This window comes from Neofelis nebulosa, chromosome 15, assembly GCF_028018385.1.
Source record: "Neofelis nebulosa isolate mNeoNeb1 chromosome 15, mNeoNeb1.pri, whole genome shotgun sequence".
Taxonomy (NCBI): Eukaryota; Metazoa; Chordata; class Mammalia; order Carnivora; family Felidae; genus Neofelis; species Neofelis nebulosa.
Genome location: NC_080796.1, coordinates 29,564,914 through 29,584,201, shown reverse-complemented (window position 1 = coordinate 29,584,201; position 19,288 = coordinate 29,564,914). Strand labels below are relative to the sequence as shown.

At 38.7% G+C, this 19,288-nt stretch overlaps 1 protein-coding gene across 8 annotated transcripts in view; it reads left to right on the top strand.

Moving 5' to 3' along the window:
* The window catches only part of SWT1 (SWT1 RNA endoribonuclease homolog), a 106,280-nt gene extending 88,319 nt beyond the window's left edge, over positions 1-17,961 (top strand). For 2 of the 8 annotated variants that reach the window (XR_009254020.1, XM_058700612.1), the window contains one exon: positions 16,450-17,961. Coding sequence is in view for 3 of the 8 variants with exons in the window: in XM_058700612.1 (XP_058556595.1) it covers positions 16,450-16,453 (4 nt within the window). In the remaining 5 variants the exon portion in view is untranslated. Of the gene's footprint in view, positions 1-12,088; positions 12,764-16,449 lie in introns of those variants that run through there. The other 6 variants (XM_058700611.1, XM_058700610.1, XR_009254018.1 and 3 more) reach the window with 5 other exon arrangements.
* The last annotated feature ends 1,327 nt before the right edge of the window (positions 17,962-19,288 follow it).

The window sequence follows — 19,288 nt, the reverse complement described above, 5'->3', positions numbered from 1 at the left end:
GCACGCGCATATATAAAAGCAGGTATAAGGTTTAATGTGGCTCTCAAATTTTTTGGCCTGAGGACTCATTTATATTTTACAAAATTTTGTCTTGTTTATGTAGGTCATCTCTATTTGCTGTATTATAAATTAGAATTGAAGATTTTTTAAACATTCATTTCAAAATAATAACTAATTAATTACATGTTAAGATAGGAGCATATAATTATGAAAATAATTCTTCCCAAACAAAAAGAGTGAGGTTCTACACTCTGCAAGTCTCTTAACGTCTGGTTTAACTGAAGACAGATGGGTTCTCGTAGTTGCTTTTGAATGGAGTTTGCTTTGATGATAATGTCATGTACCACTGGAAAACTGTTGCACATTCTTGCAAGAATGAGAATGCAAAAGGCAAATCATGTCTTTGTCTTATTATGAAAATAGCTTTGACCCCTTTGACCTCACAGCCCCTTATTTTCCCCACACCATGTTTCAAAGAATAACTAGTATAAAAACTACTCACGCCTACCCTTCAGTTGACAAAACAGACCTTTCCCATCTCTGTGTATATCCTCCCTTTCATCCTCTCCTCAGAGATTTGTGTTTATAATTCTCATCTTTATGGGTATATGTATCAGTAAATATATGTTGATCAATTTCATCTGTTTATGTACGTAATAGTATCATATATGTTCTTTTAAAAAATAATTTTGTTTATTGCATTCATGTGTAATAAAGGGGAAGGAGTAGAAAATCTGATTCTTTAATATTCAAGGTGTATATGTGAAGCCCTCCAATCCTGAGCCCCGGCAAACAAATTCATGAGGAGCAAAAACTCACTTAATGCTATTAGTGTTGCCCTCTGTCTCATACTCCCTGCCTCCCATCCCCTGCTATTATTTTTTGACTTTTGAAAATTATCCATGTTGAGGCATGGAGCAGTAGTTGGCTTGCTAATAGTTCTGTTATGGCATAACATATTCATTCCAAATGATCACCTTTGTGCCGTGCAAAATCAAGCAAGAAAAGGGCTCTTGGGAAAAATGGGCTGAGGCACATCACTCAAAAACTTAATAAGAAAGCTATTTGAAAAAAAAAAAAGGAACCTAGTCAAAGTCGTATCAGTTTTACACCTGTTACGTGGTTAAGAAATATATGAATGTGATAAAAAAAAAAAATCTGACACTTTTCCTTGAAAAAAAGCTGAGGTTTGCATGTGGAAGTGAAGTGGCCCTTGGAAGGGTTGCAGCTTGTGGGTTCATGCAGTGTGGTGGAGGGAGGGTTGTCTGAAGTTGAATGTAAAGTTGCCACATCAAATGTGAATGAGGCACTGGTACATGTTTAAAGGGTGTGCAGGTGTGTGTTTTGTGTATTCCTAAGTAGCTTGGTTTGGCTGAGTACAGTTTTCTCTGTTCATCACTGTTGGATATAAGAAAATGTGAAATTTGCATCATGCTCAAATTCTTTAATATAGCAGTGGTGTTGGAACAAATTCGTGTGTTCAAAACAAGTGCTGTAGCAAAACTGTACTTTCACTGCTGTGTAATATGCCATTTCTATCACTAAACCAGTTTATTTGCTAGTTTTAACTTGCACATGTACCTGTGTTGTTACAAAACTTCCTGAGCAGGTGCAATGACAGTGTTAACATCAAAGTAATTTTTCCAAGAAAAATTATTGGGCATGTCCGTTGTAGCTGGAGGTGGGTGAAAACAATTTTTTTTCTAACTTTAATCTTTAGAGTGTCAATCAGTTATACTCTTATGATAGAACTTCACAAATAGGCCACAGAAAGGTTTGTGTACATGACATTTGTGTCAAAAATATAATGTCTGCAAAATTCAATACTTTAAGAAAAATCATTCACCACAATCAAGTAGGATTTATTCTTAGGTTCGGAGGGTGGTTCAATATTCACAAATCAATCAACATGATACATCACACCAGTAAGAGAAAGGATAAGAATCATATGATCATTCCTTGTCAGGAACAAAACAGGGATGTCTACTTTTCTTACTTTTATGAAACATAGTACTGGAAGTCCTAGCCAAAGCAATCAGGCAACAGAAAGAAATAAAAAGCATCCCAATCAGTAAGGAAGAAGTCAGACTTTAGTTATTTGCAGATGGCATGATACTTTATATAGAAAACCCTAAAGATTCCACCAACAAACTTCTAGAACTGGTAAATGAATTCAGTAAAGTCACAGGATACAAAATCAGTATACAGAAATCTGTTGCATTTCTATACACTAATGATAAGAAGAAAGAGAAACTAAGAAAACCATTCCATTTACCGTTGCATCGTAAACTATGAGATACCTCTGAATAAACGTAACCAAAGAGGTGAAAGACCTTTACTCTGAAAACTATAAAACAGTGTTGAAAGGAATTGAAGATGACACAAACAAATGGAAAGACATTCCATGCTCCTGGTTTGGAAGAACAAATTTGTTAAATGTCTATGTTACCCAAAGCAATTTATACATTTAATGCAATCCCTATCAAAATACCAATGGCATTTTCCCTAGAACTAGAACAAACAGTTCTAAAATTTGTATGGAACCACAAAAGACCCTGAATAGCCAAAGCAATCTTGGAAAAATAAAAGCAGAGCTGGAGGCATCACAGTTCCTGACTTCAAGGTATATTACAAAGCTGTAGTGATCAAGACGGTATGGTGCTGGTACAGAAATAAACATACAGATCAATGGAACAGAACAGAAAACCCAGAAATGACCCTACAACTCTGTGGTCAGTTAGCCTTCGACAGAGCAGGAAAGAACATCCAATGGGGAAAAAGTCTCATCAACAAGTGGTGTTGGGAAAACTGGACAGCGACATGCAGAAAAATGAAACTGGGCCACTTTCTTACACCATACACAAAAATAAACTCAAAATGGATTAAAAACCTAAATGTGAGACAGGAAACCATTAAAATTCTAGAAGAGAGCTCAGGCAGCAATTTCTCTGACATTGGCCTTACCAGCTTTTTTCTAGATATGTCTCTGAGGCAAGGAAAACAAAAGCAAAAATAAACTATTGGGACTACATCAAAATAAAAAGCTTCTGACAGCAAAGGAAACAATGAATAAAACTAAAAGGCAACTTACTTGGGAGAAAATATTTACAAACGACGTATCTGATAAAGGATTAGTATCCAAAGTATATAAAGAACTTCTAAAACTCAATACCCCCCAAAACAAAGAATTCAATTTAAAAATGGGCAGAAGACAAGAACAGACATTTCTCCAAAGAATACCTCCAGATGGCCAACAGACACATGAAAAGATGCTCAACATCACTCAGGGAAACACATATCAAAACTACAGTGAAGTATCACCCCACACCTGTCAGAATGGCTAAAATAAATACAATAAACAACAGGTATTAGCAAGGATGTGGGGAAAAAAGGAACACTTGTACACTGTTGGTGGGAATGCAAACTAGTGCAGCCACTCTGGAATGCCACATGGAAGTTCCTGAAAAAGTTACGAATAGAACTGCCATACAATCCAGTAATTGCACTACTGGGTATTTACCCAAAGAATATAAGAACACTAATTCAGAGGGATACATGCACCACCCCTATGTGTATGGCAGCATTCTTTACAATAGCCAAGATATGGAAACGGCCTAAGTGTCCACTGATTGATGGATAGATGAAGAAGATTTGGTGTGTGTGTATGTGTGTGTGTATGTATGTATGTGTGTATATATACACATACATACATACACACACACACACATATATGAAAAGGAATATTATTCAGCCATAAAAAAAAATGAAGTGTTACCATTTGCATGGACATGGATGGAGCTAGAGAGTATAATCCTGAGCTAAATCAGTCAGTCAGAGAAAGACAAATACCATATGATTTCACTCATGTGGAATTTAAGAAACAAATGAGCAAAGGGAAAAAAATGAGAGACAAAGCAAGAAACAGACTATTAACTATAGAGAACAAACTGATGGTTACCAGAAAGGAGGGGTGGGGGATGAGTGAAATAGATGATGGAGATTAAGGAGTGCAGTTGTCATGATGAGCACTAGGTGATGTATGGGATTGTTGAATCACTATCTTGTACACCTGAAGCTAATATAACAGTGTGTTAACTAGAATTGAAATCAAAGCTTAAAAAATATATAATGTTTGTCAACCTTGGACATATTTTTGAAGGTATAGAAAAGCTCACTGTGGATAACTTAGAAGGCAGAGTTCCTTGCAGGATGGTTCCAGTCAGGTGTCTAAAATTTTTTTGACTTCACTTTACCATTGGAATAGTTGGGAGTTTTTTTTTATGGGTTTGTACTGGGGTCAAAGTTGAATGTTCAGAGTTAAAGTAGTTGTACCTATTTTTTTCTTCTAAGTCTTCTTATGCCAGGGATTTGAACTACAATATTAATTAATAAGCTCCCTCTTACACCCAAAAGGATAATTTTGAAGAGAAATGGAATATATCCAATATCTTGAATGCACTGAAAAGTGGTGGTGGTTGCTTAGAAGGCTTTTGGTTAGTAGCTTTTAGAGTTGTTACTCTGTGGTTTGTTTTGAAATTGCTGTCTCTACAGTGATCAGTAGCTCTCATACTAGCCTCACATGTGCTCCACAGCTCACAGTTTTTAAATAAGCTGCCAAAAGAGAGAGGTTCTTTCGGTTTCCGTGGTTCGTACTAGACACAGAGCCAAATGCACCAGATGAAAGGAAGCAGAGTTTTCCTGGTGAAAACAGAAGGATTTAACTTACATATAGCTGACCACTTTCTGGAATGCTGAGGAAAATGATTACTTACATTGCCTGAATTTATTAATCTGGTTTTTTTCATTTATAAAGTATTAGTTGCAAAGGAGGACACTGCTGATGTACCCCTTACCACACTTACTGCAATAGGGAAGTCATTAAATTCCTTTTCAAGAACAGAAAACTATTTCCTAGGTTCTGATAAAGCAAGGAGTTAAGGTTTCAGATTGAAAGTAGCTTTGATCAAAAGTTGAATTCCATGACACGGCAGACAGAACCTTGGTGTTTATAAATAAGTTTATAAATATGTTTGTGTTTTATCTATAAATAAGTTTGTAGAGTCTTCAGCAGAGCTTTTGGGCTTGCCAGTGAGGTCTGAGCATTGCTTACCCTGAGCAGACGAGGAGCCTGCTCAGAAAATCCAGGATGGTAAATTAATGAGATTATCAAATAGATGACCAAACAGATATCCTGGGTGATATCTTTTATATGTATGAGAAATAAGTTAGGAACAGCATGTAGTTCACTTTGCCTTGAAAGCTCTTGGGCAGTGTGTTCCAGCATGTTTGCGAGGCAGGCCTCTGTGGTCATTTTGTCTGTATGAAATGCAAATTAGTTTGCGACATCAGCCTCATAAAGTAACTGGCATATCCAAACAATATGCTGCCTAACCTAGCATCTGGGTCAGAAGCTGTTTTTTTCCCTTGGGGCAGGTGCTTTTGGGAATTACTGCTTTCTGATGCCAGGAATCAACTCCGCGGTAGTATCTTCCAGATCACATTAGAATTGTGGTTCACACAAGCATGGTTTCTTAACTTGAGTGTCAGCCTCACCTGGGAACTTGCAAGAAATCAAACTAGTAAGGCTCTACCGTGGACCTTCTGAATCGGAAACTCTGGGGTGGAGCCCAGCAATCTGTGTTACCCATCCCTCCAGGAAACATTAAAGTTTGAGAATCCCTGCACTAAATTAATGACCTGGTCTGTCCAAGAAGCCTCAGATAGAAAAAAGCCTTAAAGAAAAATAATCTCAAAACCAAATTTACACCTTTGATGCTTCTGCTTTAATTAGAAAGGGACGCTGTTTTTTGTGTCTATTGATTCAGTAATACTTTGCAGTAAATTTGACTCATTATTTGTGACAGAAGATATTATAAAATAAATGTATAGTTTTTTTTCTTTTTTTAATTGAGATAAAATTCACATAATGGAATTAACACCCATTTTAAAGTGTACAATTCAGGGGCAGTTAGTGCATTCACTGTGTTGTGCAATCCTCTCTAGTTCCAAGACATTTCCATCATTCCAGAAGGAAATTCAGTACACATTAAGCAGTCAGTGTGTGTTCTCCCCTTCCCCCAGACCCTAGCAATCTCTAGTCTGCGTTCTGTCTCTATGGATTTCTCTATTCTGAATGTTTCTTATAAGCAGAATCCTACAACATATGACCTTTTGTGTCTGGTTTCTTTCACTTAGCATGATATTTTTGAGGTTCATCTACACTGTAGTATTTATCAATCAATACTTCACTCCTTTTTATGGCTGCATGATGTCCCATTGTATGGACAGACCACATTTTGTTTATCCACTTGTCTGTTGATGGACATTTGGGTTGTTTTCACTTTTTGGCTGTGGTGAATAGTGTTGCTATTTGTGTACAAGTATTCGTTTGAATTCTTCTAGTTCTTTCAAATTTTGGGGGGTGTATATCTAAGAGTGGAACCCTGTGTTTAACTTTTGGAGGAACTACTGCCTTTTTTTCATAGCAGCTACACTATTTTTACCTTCCCACCAGCAATATAGCAGTAGATGAGGGTTCCAGTTTTTCCAAATTTTGACAAAATTTATTTTCCTTTTTTTTTTTTTTTTTTTTTTGATGAAGGCTGTCCAGATGAATGTGAAGTATGCTCTCGTTGTGATTCTTATTTGTATTTCCCTAATTCCTAATGATGTGGAGCATCTTTCCATGTGCCTATTGGCTGTCTGTCTTTTTTGGAGAAATGTCTACTCAGGTCTTGTGCCCATTTTTAATTGGGTTGTTTTCTTTCTGTTGTTGAGTTACAAGAAGTTTTTATGGGGAATCTGGATCTAGGCCAGAATCCTATGTGCGATCTTTCACGCCTGCCTATAGGCAGTTCTAAGACTTTGTCTGGCAGGCTCCTTTGGGAAGCTGCCTTCCCCATACCAGATTGGGTATACTCTCTTCTAGAAGAGTGTACTGCACTCTTCTAGAGGCAGCTGCGGGCAATGCTCAGACCACCTGCCCGTGAGCCTCCACGCATGTCTGCATTCCTAGCCTGGGCAGTTTTCATTTGGAGGCCACCTTATTGGGGACGTTGGCTGAGGCATCTCTCAGGCACTTGAGCTGCGACTTTTGGAAGCCTTGGCTGAGGTATTTTTCCCCATTCTGACTCCATGCTTTCCTACTCCTCACTCTTCTCCTTTGCTATGTTTTGAATGTTTATATCCCCCCCCTCCCTAAAATTCATATGTTGAAATCCTGTTGCCCAATGTAATCTTAGAAGGTGGGGCCTTTGGGAGGTGATTAGGTCATGAGGGTAGAGCCCTGATGAATAGGATTAATGCTCTTCTAAAAGAGGGCTCTCACCAGAATGTGACCATACTGGTGCCTTGATCTTGGATTTCCAGCCACCAGAACTGTGAGAAATAAATCTCTGTTGTCTCTAAACCACCCAGTCTGTGGTGTTTTGTTACAGCAGCCTGAATGAACTGAGACCTCCACCCTCCCTGCCCCTTAGCCCCATGGGTCCGTGAACAGGCAGGAGCCTTAGTTTAGGGATCCTTAGCAGCAGTGAGATGATAGCCCCTGTCTGCCCTGCGTATCATCTGACCCTCACCCAGTGCCATTCTACGAGAAAAAATGGAGTACTAGGGAGCTGGCACCTTTAATTTTGTCTCTGATTTGCAGTGTTGCAGTAAGTGAATAATGTTGATTTTACTTTCAGTTTGGCTCATTGTCTTCATTAACCACCTTGGCACCTGGCAGCCTGACATGTCACCCGTTCTGAGTACTAGACCCTATCAGATGTATAATTTGCAACTATTTTCTCCCATTCCGTACATTGTCTTTTCACTTTTTTGATAGTGTCCTTTGACACACACACGTTTTTAACTTGATGAAGTCCAGTTTATGTGTTTTTTCTTGTGTTGCTTAGGCTTTTGGCATCATACCTAAGAATCCATTGCCAAAGCTAAGGTCATGAAGATTTACCCCAATGTGTTTTTCTTAGAATTTTATAGTTTTAGCTCTTACAGTTAGGTCACTGATGCATTTTTGAGTTAATTTTTGTATATGTTGTGAGGTAAGGGTCTGACTTCATTTGCATCTGGATGTCAAGTTGTGCTAGCACCAAATGTTGAAGAGACCATTTTTCCCATTGAATGTTCTTGGCACCCTTGTTGAAAATCAGTCAACCATGTAGGTGAGATTTATTTCTGGACTTTATTTCTGTTCCATTGGTCTGTATGTCTGTCTTTATGCCAGTGCCACTGTTTTGATTAAAGTTGCTTTATGGGGCGCCTGGGTGGCTCAGTTGGTTGAACGGCCGACTTCAGCTCAGGTCATGATCTCACAGCTTGTGAGTTCGAGCCCTGTGTCGGGCTCTGTGCAGATGGCTCAGAGCCTGGAGCCTGCTTCGGATTCTGTGTCTCCCTCTGTCTCTACCCCTCTCCTGCTTGCGCTCTCTGTCTCTCTCTCTCTCTCAAAAATAAACATTAAAAGAAAATTTTTCTTAAAGTTGCTTTGTATTGAGTTTTCAAAATTGGGAAGAGTGAGTCCTCTGAACATTGTTTTTCTTTTTCAGGATTTGACTATTTGGGGTCCCTTGCAATTCTGTGTGAATATTAGGATCAGTTTTTGCAAAAAAAAATATTATTGGGACTTTGATAGGGATTGCATTGGCCATGTAGATTGCTTTCGGGAGTTATTATCATTGTCCTCCAATCCATAAACATGGGATGCCACTAATTTAGGTCTTTAATTTCTTTTGGCAATGTTTTGTGTTTTTTAGAGTGTACAAGTTTGTGCTTCTTCAATTAAACTTATTTCTGAGTATTTTAATCTTTTTCATGCTATTATAAATGGAATTGTTTTCCTAATTTCCTTTTCTTTTCTTTTTAAATTTTGTTTATTTTATTTTGAGAGAGTGCAGGCAAGCAGGTAAGGTGGAGAATGGGACAGAGAGAGAGAATCCCAAGCAGATTCCACACTGTCAGCACAGAGCCCCACATGGGGCTCAATCTCATGACTGTGAGATTATGAACTGAGCCAAAATCAAGAGTTTGATGCTTAACCAACTGTGCCACCCAGGCACCCTCATTTCCTCTTCTAATTGTTCATTTCTAGTATATAGAAATACAACTGATTTTTTGTGTGTTGATCTTTTATTTTGCAACTTTACTGAATTAATTTATTCTAACAGTTATTTTGTGGATTCTTTAGGATCTGTAAATAGAGAATTTCACTTCTTTGTTTACAGTTTGTATGCTTATGATTTGTTTTGTGCCTAATTGTGCTCCTAGAACTTCCAGTACAGTGTTGAATAGAAGTGGTGAACATGGGCATCCTTGTCTTATTGCCGATTTTAGGGAAAAGCTTTTAGTATTTCACCATTGAATATGAGGTTAGCTATCATATACTGTTTTTATTTTTATTATTATTATTTTTTAGAGCATCCACAAGAGCGGGGTAAAGGAGCGAAGGGAGGGAGGGGGAGAGAAAGAGAGAGAGAGAGAGAGAGAGAGAGAGAGAGAGAGATAGTGATAGCGAGAGAGAATCTTAAGCAGGCTCCATGCTTAGCACAGAGCCTGACGTGACTCGATCCCACCATCCTGGGATCATGACAGGAGCTGAAATCAAGAGTTGCACGCTCAACCGACTGAGCCACCCGGGCCCTGTACTGTTTTTATATTAGCATTACATTGTATTCCACTTTTCTTTCATTTAAGATACATACAGCAAATAAATAGAAAAGTTCATAGAGCTGTAAAACATATCCATTGTAGACTTTCTTCTTGTACCTAGAAAGAATCTTAGAAAAACTGCATCCAATATTGTAATTAGATCACTGAAGTTCGCTACTCCCATGCTGTTTTGACCAAATTAGCCATGGAAATGAATCAAATAACCACTGAAAATATTTTTAAATTGATTTGATTGAATTTCCAGTTTATTTTGACCTGAGATTTGGTCAAAGCAAGTTTGATACTATGATAGGACAATTTAGAGAAATAGAAGTTTTGCAAAAATCTCATGAGCAATATAGAATCACAAAACTAGAAGCAACCTCCAGTCTTGATCTCTGTTCCAGAACCTATTAGGAGTTGGGATTGTTTAGTTTGCAAAAGAGAAATAGGATCACTACAAGGGACATAAAATATTTGTGCTATTAGATAATGACTTTTTTTTTTTTTTTTAACTTAGGCCACTCAGGTCAGAAAATGGAGGTTTTTTTAGGCCTAGTGTAAAGGAAGAACTTCCTAGAAATTAAGAGCAAATATGAAATGGGCTGTCTTTCATGATTGTGAGCATTGTCACAACTTGGTGAAAGCTAACATGATATGACTCACAGAAATGCTGCAGAATGGCACAGAAAGGTGTTAAGGTGCCCCCACATCTGTTATTCTGCCCTTCTCCATAAGCCCTCGGAAAAAGGAACTTAAGAATTCCTATCATAATATAGGAAAAACACGTGGTACTTTTGCTTACTGATAAGCAATGACAGCTCACTGCAGCAGAGAGAGTCTGTAAGGTGATAATCCACAGAAAGCTGACCCACAGAGATGAAGAAGATCAAAAGAGGAGACAGCTCCCCTCTTAACTGTGAGAGTAGGGGAAAGAAGACAAGAGACACGACTAGATTCAAAGTCTAGTTATTAAAGGAGTGTTTCCCCCCACCCCCCAAATGTGGAATAAATCACCAAGAGCAGGAATGGGGCCTGCCATTTTTGTTTCATTTTTAAGTTTATGAGAAAACATTTACATCTCTCCTCTTTTGGGATCTCTTAGGCTCTTCCAGAAATCATCTTCTGAGTAGTTGTGAAGAATTGAAAGCAACACAACTCTAATTTTAAGCACTGTAAATATAGGAAACAGGACTAGAGTAACACAAAACCAAAAGTCAGGTTTTAGTCAGTGTCAGAGAAACCACACATCTTGAGGAAGTGAGGCTGCTCAGAATGTGGGGTGTTTACTTGTGCCATCCCTACTCCCTCTCATCCTAATCCCTGAGTTCCAGCTGACTTCTTTTTCCTTTGTATCCTACATCAAGGGATCCATGGGGCAGGGGGACAGTGCAGGGAGGTGGCTAGTGGTCCTCCCCAACACCATGGAGATGGCCCAGAGATGATCTTAGAAGCCAAGGAAGTAATAACAGTGTAATTTACACTTAAAAACCTGTCCTTTCTCAAACACCTAATGTGCCAGATGCTTGCTAGATGCCGGATATTCTTCGTGAGCTTCTATAGACCATCTCCCAGTAGATTTAAATAGTTTTGCATGACCCTAGACACCAGATGTAATGGATTGGTGCTCTGATGACTTACAGATCCCACAGTTTGTGAGCCCAAGTCAGCTAATGACAGACCAGCTAGGCTTAGTCTGAAGTAAAATTTTGAGTCAGCCATTACTCCCTGTGTCCCATTGCTGCTTGAGAGTCATTAGTTAATATTCATTTGTTAGTTTAGCAGTTCTTTTTAAGAGTTGAAGCTCTGAAAATATATATAATAAAAATAAATAAAATAGAGAGTTGAAGCTCTGTCAGTTTCCCATTGCTGCTCCATTACATCTCGTAGTATCCTCCAGGCTACCTGTTCTTTAATTCTCAAACCAAATAAGACAAAGGTGTGTGATCTAGGCTCTAGCACTGCTTTACCCTTTGGATTAGAACCCTGGAACATCACTCCATCTCCTGCTGGGAGAATCCTTCAGAGACCATACTAAGGACTATTTTTTTTTTTTTTATCAGTAAAGTTTTTTTTGTTGTTGTTGGGTTTTTTTTGTTGTTTTTTTTTCAATATATGAAGTTTATTGTCAAATTGGTTTCCAAGGACTATTTTTCGGCATCCGACTGCGCTTGTTGGCAGCAGGTCTGCCATAGGAACCCTTACTCCTGAATTCTAGGAATTGCACCAAGCTCGCCATGTTGGCTGTCTGAGAATCTGTGCTACTACTGTGTGCTTATCTTCTCATGTTGTTTTGTCTGTGCTAAGAAACTATAACTCTCTTGGTATTTTAATCTTTCAACTATCAAAGAATGTATTTCAAATCCATGTTAACCTGTCGTGTCAAGATTTTTTCATCTATCTGACTAGCCGTCTTGCAGTGATTTAACATTTCTTTATCCTCTAGGGAAAAGTTAACCATTGGATGCCGCCAGCTGGTCGAGATGGAAAATTCCATGCAGCAGTGCAATGCATCTGTCTATATGGAGGCCAAAAACAGGGGATGGTGTGAGGACATGCTTAACTATAGGACCTAAATCCTGATTTATAACTTAAAAGGAATGGCATTTGTCTTCAGGAACAATAGAGTGGCTATCAACCTTTTGAGTCAAACCCAAGTCTTGTAAAAAAAAAAAAAAAAAAAAAAATGTCTCATAGGTGCAAGAAGGTGATTGCTTATTGTTGAAAATCTCATTGAGGTTCTAAAAAGCCTAATGCATCCACTGTGGGATAAACTGTGTACTCAACTCATTGCAGTTGACAATACCTCCCTACCTCTACTCCTGACACTGAGCCAATCTGTCTAAAGAAGGGAGAGCTGTCTTTTTTAATCTCTTAGGGCAGGAGCCACTTTGGCATCTGTGGAAGGCCCAGGGGCACAACATTAGCATCTCTCTCAACCCTAAACAGGAGTACATGGCCAGAAACACTTCCAAACCCCAAGAAAGAAATAGGACAATTAGGACATGGCCATGCTCACCATGCTCCACAAATGAAATCTTACCCTGGGCTGTTTTATAATCACACTATCTTCCATTTAGACCTGGTGAACGTAACATACATCCCTTCCACTTCCCCCAAGGTGATACAAGTAGAATTTTGACTTCAGCTCCTGCTTACTATATAGTTTCTTCTCTTCTACCCTAGGTTTGTCACTTTTCAGTGCATTTCTAATGGAAAAAGCAGAGGAGACCCCTATAACAGACTTCCCTTAAATGTGAAGAGGCATGGATTTATGGGATTAGGTGGCAGTGACTAATGTTTGCCCCTAGCTAAACCAAGTGTTTAATCAACTTATTTAGTTATACAATACGTTGGAAATCCTTGTTTAGTATATTATGCTTTTGTTAATAGATTAAATCTAATTTGGTATTCTATGATAAATGTTAATTTATTTTTTACAAAAAAGCAATAAATTTTATTTTTAGTAAGGTTTTGCTTTTCATTTTACTTCCAAATTGTGTTTCTTGAACTGTGTACAAGGTATAATGATAAAAGTGACCCTCTCCCAATACAAGAGAATCTATGCCGGATTCTCAGTGTCAATCTGTGCAGGGCCCCGCCGAGCTTTATGTTTGCATAGGAAGCCACAGCTCTACCTAGGGCTCAAATGCCATCAGGAATATGAGCCGAGCCCCGTGGAATGAGAAGCTTCCAGAGGATCTCTGCTCTCTTTCCTTTTCTTCCTGGAGGAGCCAGAAAAGCATCGCCCTCCCCACCCCTCCAGGTTTTGTTTTTTGTTTTTTTTTTCAGATTTTTATCCTTCAACTGCTTCTGGTTTGTTACTGGGTTTTGGTTCTGCTTTGTAAACTCCCTCTCCTCTTCCCTCTTTTTATTTAAAAAAAAATTTTTTTTTTGTTTTTGTTTGAGAAACAGCATGAGCAGGGGAGGGGCAGAGAGAGAGAAGGAATCCAAGCAGACTCTGCGCTGTCAGCACAGAGTCCAAGGTGGGGCTTGAACTCATGAACGGTGAGATCATGACCTGAGCCAAAGTCAGACGGTTAACCGACTGAGCCACCCAGGCGCCCCTCCCCCACTTATCTTTTTAACATAGGTCGTGATCTTTAGGAAATTTCACTCCTGTCACCTGTGTGCTTCCACACATTTCACTTTTTAAAAAAAGTTTGAGGGGCGCTTGGGTGGCACAGTTGGTAAAACGTCCGACTTTGGCTCAGGTCAGGATCTCAACTTTGTGGGTTCTAGCCCTGCATCAGGCTCTGTGTGGACAGCTTGGAGCCTAGAGCCTGCTTTGGATTCTGTGGCTCTCTGCCCCTCCCCTGTGTGCACTCTCTCTCCCTCTCAAAAATAACATTTTAAAAATACTAAAAAAATAAAAAAATAAAAAAAATAAAAGTTTGGGGGGGTGGAGGGAGGGGCAGAGAGAGAGAGACAGGAAAGATTCCCAAGCAGGCTCTGTGCTGGAAGTGCAGAGCCCAAGGCAAGGCTTGAACCCATGACCATGAGATCATGACCTGACCTGAAACCAAGAGTTGGACGTTGACTGAGCCACCCAGGTGCCCCTACACATTTCACTCTTATGCATGTAGACTTTATCTTAGTCTGTGTCTTTTACGGTGTACATTAATTTGTCAATTACTTCAACCTTTTTCATTTTTTATTTTGAGATGTGAAGATGTTCTTTCTAGTCTTCTTTTGATTTAGAAACTTTCTTTTAAAAATGTTTAATGTTTTTTTAAAATGTCAGGTTTTTCTTTGTTGCTGTATTTTCTAATCTTAATTTTATACTTTCTAATAGTCCAATGCAGGAGGTGAGGGATCCCTTTCCCCCACCCTCTACTCGTTTTCTGGGTCCCCCACTCTGGATTGAAATAACTCAGCTGACAGAAGGATCATAAGCTCCACCTTGTAGAACACATTTGTTTTAATGGAAGAATTATTAGATCCTTATGAGAGGAACTTACAGTTCTAAAATCTCCATTCTTCAATATGTATAGCTATCATATTTTGGGCGGAAGCCATCATATGTATGCCAGTAGGAACAAATGAGCAAAGTCACACCAGGGAAAGGGCTCCCTTGGCCTTAGGAGTTGGTGATAACTTCATGAGGGCCATCCAGGAGTATTATTCCGGCAAAGTTATGGGCACTATCTTACATTAGTAGACTTTTCCAGCTTACTGTTACAAAACAGAATCTACTTCTCTCCTGAGAGGCCTAGGGAGGACCCTTTGGGTGTAGCCACCCCAGCAATTCCAGCATTCTGGGCCAAAGGAATGCTGGCTCTAAGAATTGGGGCTGGGGGCTCCTGGGTGGCTCAGTTAAGCATCCAACTTCACCTCAAGTCATGATCTCACGGTTCCTGGGTTTGATCCCTGCATGGGGCTCTGTGCTGACAGCTCAGAGCCTGGAGCCTGCTTCAGATTCTGTGTTTCCCTTTCTTTCTCTCTGTCCCTCCCTCACTCATGCTGTCTCTTTCAAAAATAAACATTAAAAAAATTTTTTTTTTTTTTAAAGAATTGGCTTCTGTTGTACCCCACTGGGAATGTTAGGACCTGTAGTAGGCAATTGGGACTGCACAGACTAGAATTTAACAGATGAATTTCACTTTCCCATTTTGGACTTTGTCACCTGAAAGACAGGGGACATAAAGCTCATTTACTTTATCTTTTGACCATCACCTTGAGAGAGAACGGAAGTCTTTTTACCTTTTCAGGGTTGATCCAGGTTTATTTAGATGGTGTCTTGGTCGGAGCCTAGGTCACTGTTCATACTCCTTTTGACAGCTCCACCCCAGCCCACCTATCTGTTGGAGGTCCCCCCCCCCCAACCTTTTTTTAACATTTAATTTGAGAGAGAGAGAGAGAGAGAGCGCGCACACACACCAGCATGTAAGTCTGGGAGGGTAGAGAGAATCTCAAGCAGGCCCTGAGCTGTCAGCCCAGAGCCTGATGTGGGCTCAACCTCACCAGCTGTGAGATCATGACTTGAGCCTAAAACAGGAGCTGGACACTTAACTGAGACACCCAGGCACCCCTGGAGCCCTTTTCAAGCCAATTTTTTTCATTCCATGAGGATGAATTTACCTCTTCTTTAAGAAATAGATTTCACTTTTGAATAATCAAACACATCTTCCACTCTCAGGAAGTGATGCCACCCAAAGCCCTTTGCTGATTTAGACAGGCCAATCAGCCTCCCAATTGATGGCTCTTTGGCTATCCTGCCAAAAAAACCCACTCCAGTGAAAACAACCCCAGTTATCAGCTATGAAACTGGAAGGTGAGGTGGTAGACACCCAGACCCCAGCTAGTTGTTTGGCTCAGTTCCGCTAACTCAAACTGGTGTTAACATCCTATTCTTCAGGAGTTCTAATCTTTACTTATCTTCTGCAACTCTACTGTAGACTGATGGTCATGGGCTAAACTACATTAGGTTTGTATATAATCCTTGCCAGTAGAATCAATGGTTCCCTACTGGGATTTCTAGGGAGGTAAAATACAAATATCTCTTAGTCCTCTTTTTAAAGCCTTTTCTTTTAAAAGGTTTGACACCCTTTTGGTTAAGCTAGAAAGATAAAACCCTTTTAAGTGCAGTTTTGAGTTTTTTCAGAACAAATAATCACCAGCTCTCGAGCCCTTTTGTAGTCAATTCCCATCCACACCCCAGGAAGCCATTCAGGTGTCTGCTATCGCTGGTTTCCTCTTTTCCAGAATGTTATGTAAATGCCTTGAGGTTGGCTTTTCACTTAGCATAATGCTTCGGGGATGCATCCATGTTGTTTTTAATCAGTACTTCATCTTTTTTATTCCTAGGTAGTATTCCATTGTATGGATGCACCAATTTATACATTCACCAGTTGGAAGGCTATGTTGACTTATTTTTGGTGACTGAATAAAAGCAGCTACATTCACATACAGGTTTGTGTGAACATTTTCATTTCATTTGAATCAATTCCTAGGAAAGGTGATTACTGTATCACAGGGCATTTAATTTTGTCAGAAACTGTCAAACTTTTCCAAAGTGACCTTACCATTTTGTTAATTCCTCCAGCAGTCTCTCGGCATCCTAACCAGAACTTGGTATTTTTAATAGGTATGTCATTTTGCTTTTTACATTTTCCTACTGATTTATGATAACATCTTTTCATGTTTGTTTTGAAATCCATTTATTTTCTTTGGTGAAGTGTCATGTTCAAATCTTTTGCCAATTTTTTTTTTTTTTAAAGTTTTGAGTTCTGGGCACCACTTATCAGGCACATTCTTTCAAGCCTGTACCTTTAAAGACTTGGTACCATTTTTGCTTAAGATAGAGACAGCACTTGCTTATTTATTGCAGGAGGTAGATATTACTTTGATTTGGGAGTAACCTTACTAGATACTTGGCCCTGCTAATTACTGGACTAGTTGCATTTGGTAGATGCCTTTCAACATTTTAATACAGCCACTCTCACTCTGAACTTGCTGTAGGTCAGTTCATCTCTGGATCATTCCCTCATTTCTTTCATTCATCCCAGCTTGGTATTGTGTGTGCCTTTTCTCCAGGCTAAAATTTCTTCCTTTGCTCACTGTGAGCAAATGTGTAGCCATGTACCCAGACATAGGTCCTTCTTAGATTTCCACATGATTATCAACCCTGTACACACTGAGGTTTTTGCTTTTCTCTCAGTCAACCCCCAGTGAGGCATGGAGCTATTAATAGTGAAGTTTAAATATTTTGTGGCCACTATTGCTGGTACTTGTTGCTAAGCATCATTTTACAACTGAGAATGTTCTGGTTTTATTATGAAAGAAACTGGTTCTTCATAGTAATTACTTTTTAACCTACAGAGGATTCAACTTTTTTTCCTTGATTTAAAAAAAAAGTGAATTTGACATTGTGTAAGGTGTACAACTTACTTTGATACATTTATATATTGCAACATAACTGCCAGCCATGGAGTGATATTTATCACATTACATAATTATAGCATAACATTATCTATATTCATTATACCATGCATTAGGTCAGTTTTATTACTTCTTACAAATTTGTACCGTTAAATACCACCGCTCTTCTCTCTACCTCCCTCACCCCTGGTAACCACCATTTTACTTTTTTTTTTTTTTTACATCTTTAACTTTTTTAGATTCCACATATAAGTGGTATTCATCTAGTACTCATCTTTGACTTATGTTGCTCAGCATAATGGGCTCAAGATCCATCCATGTTGTTGCCAATATTGTTGCCATCTTCCTTTCTCATGTACAGTTTAACTTATTTAACACGTCTCTTGTTTACAGGACCAAATTTGTGTTGTGGCCTTATTAAATATAAAGATTCATACACTGGTGTCTCCTTGTTTTTCTTTATTTTCACCTAGTTAATTTACTGTGTATCTTATGCGTCACTCTACAAAAGACTCAACAAATCCTTTTTTGGAACCAAGTGGGATACAAATAAATGACTAATATTATAGAGACAAAATCTTCTGTGATCTCATACTCTTCCAAAGGCAACTCTGGAGTTGCAGAAATCTCCTCCAGGGACTCTTTCTGTTACCTACTTCAAGTTTAAGACTTGTACGATCTGGAGAAATCACAGAGTGCACACCCAGAATACTAGACAAGGATTCTAGAACCTTGCATCACAATCCCAGATCCAGATTTCCCCCCAAACCGTAAGGAATTCTAAAACATGTTGAATGGATAAGTATATGTGACAAACTAGAAGCCAAAAATCAAAACCCTACCTTGAAAGTCACAGTAAAAGTCATACCTGAGTATAACCAACTATTGTGAATTAAAGCAGATCATTTTAAAATTTTGCTGTTTTAGGAATCTATTATGTTTTATGTGGTATTACAACTGACCTCAAGGGTAATTATTACCAATGGTATTTCTAAACTACTCCAAAACCCATACTAGTGGTAAAAACTTTATGTTGAGGCTATCCACATTTTCTCCTTCCCTCAAGAAAAGAGGTACCTTTTAGATGCAGATAAATATAAACAACTTGTGATTGAGCACTGTTTTTTTCCCTTTATGGGAGCTTTTTATATTCAAAACATACTTGAAAAACATACTTTTCACCACCAAACTACCTGTTTGGCATTAATAACAGAATACTGGAAAACTCTAACCCAAAATATTGACACATATTTGCTTAATGCCACTTAGGAATTAGCAGGTTACTTAGGAACTGAGAAGTAATTTCAAGGATTTTACTGCTGAATCCTCAACTAAAATTTTATTTCCTTGAACTAAATAAAACATATGCAGATCCATTTAAAAAAATAGTCACCCTGTGAGGCAAATTCAAATCTGCCAACCTAGTTTTAGTCTAGAACCAAGCCAGCAACAAATACAGTCAGCAATACAATGCTACCAGTTTAACTTTCACGATGGTTCTTTGTAGAATAAATGAGAGAAATACGGTGTCAGAGTACCAGTGGGAACAATTTTCTTCCTAACCCAAGTCAGCCACTGGTAATCTTGTCCTAGTTGGCTCATTAGATTCCTGTGTGCTTCTTCATCTTCTTTGAGAAAAAAAAAAATCTTACCATCAGCTCTTATTTCAGACATGTCAGGTAACTATTTTCCCACAAATACTTTAAGCTCATCATTACTGGGAAAACAAACAAAAAAAACTGTCCCCAAGACTTTTAGTAATGAA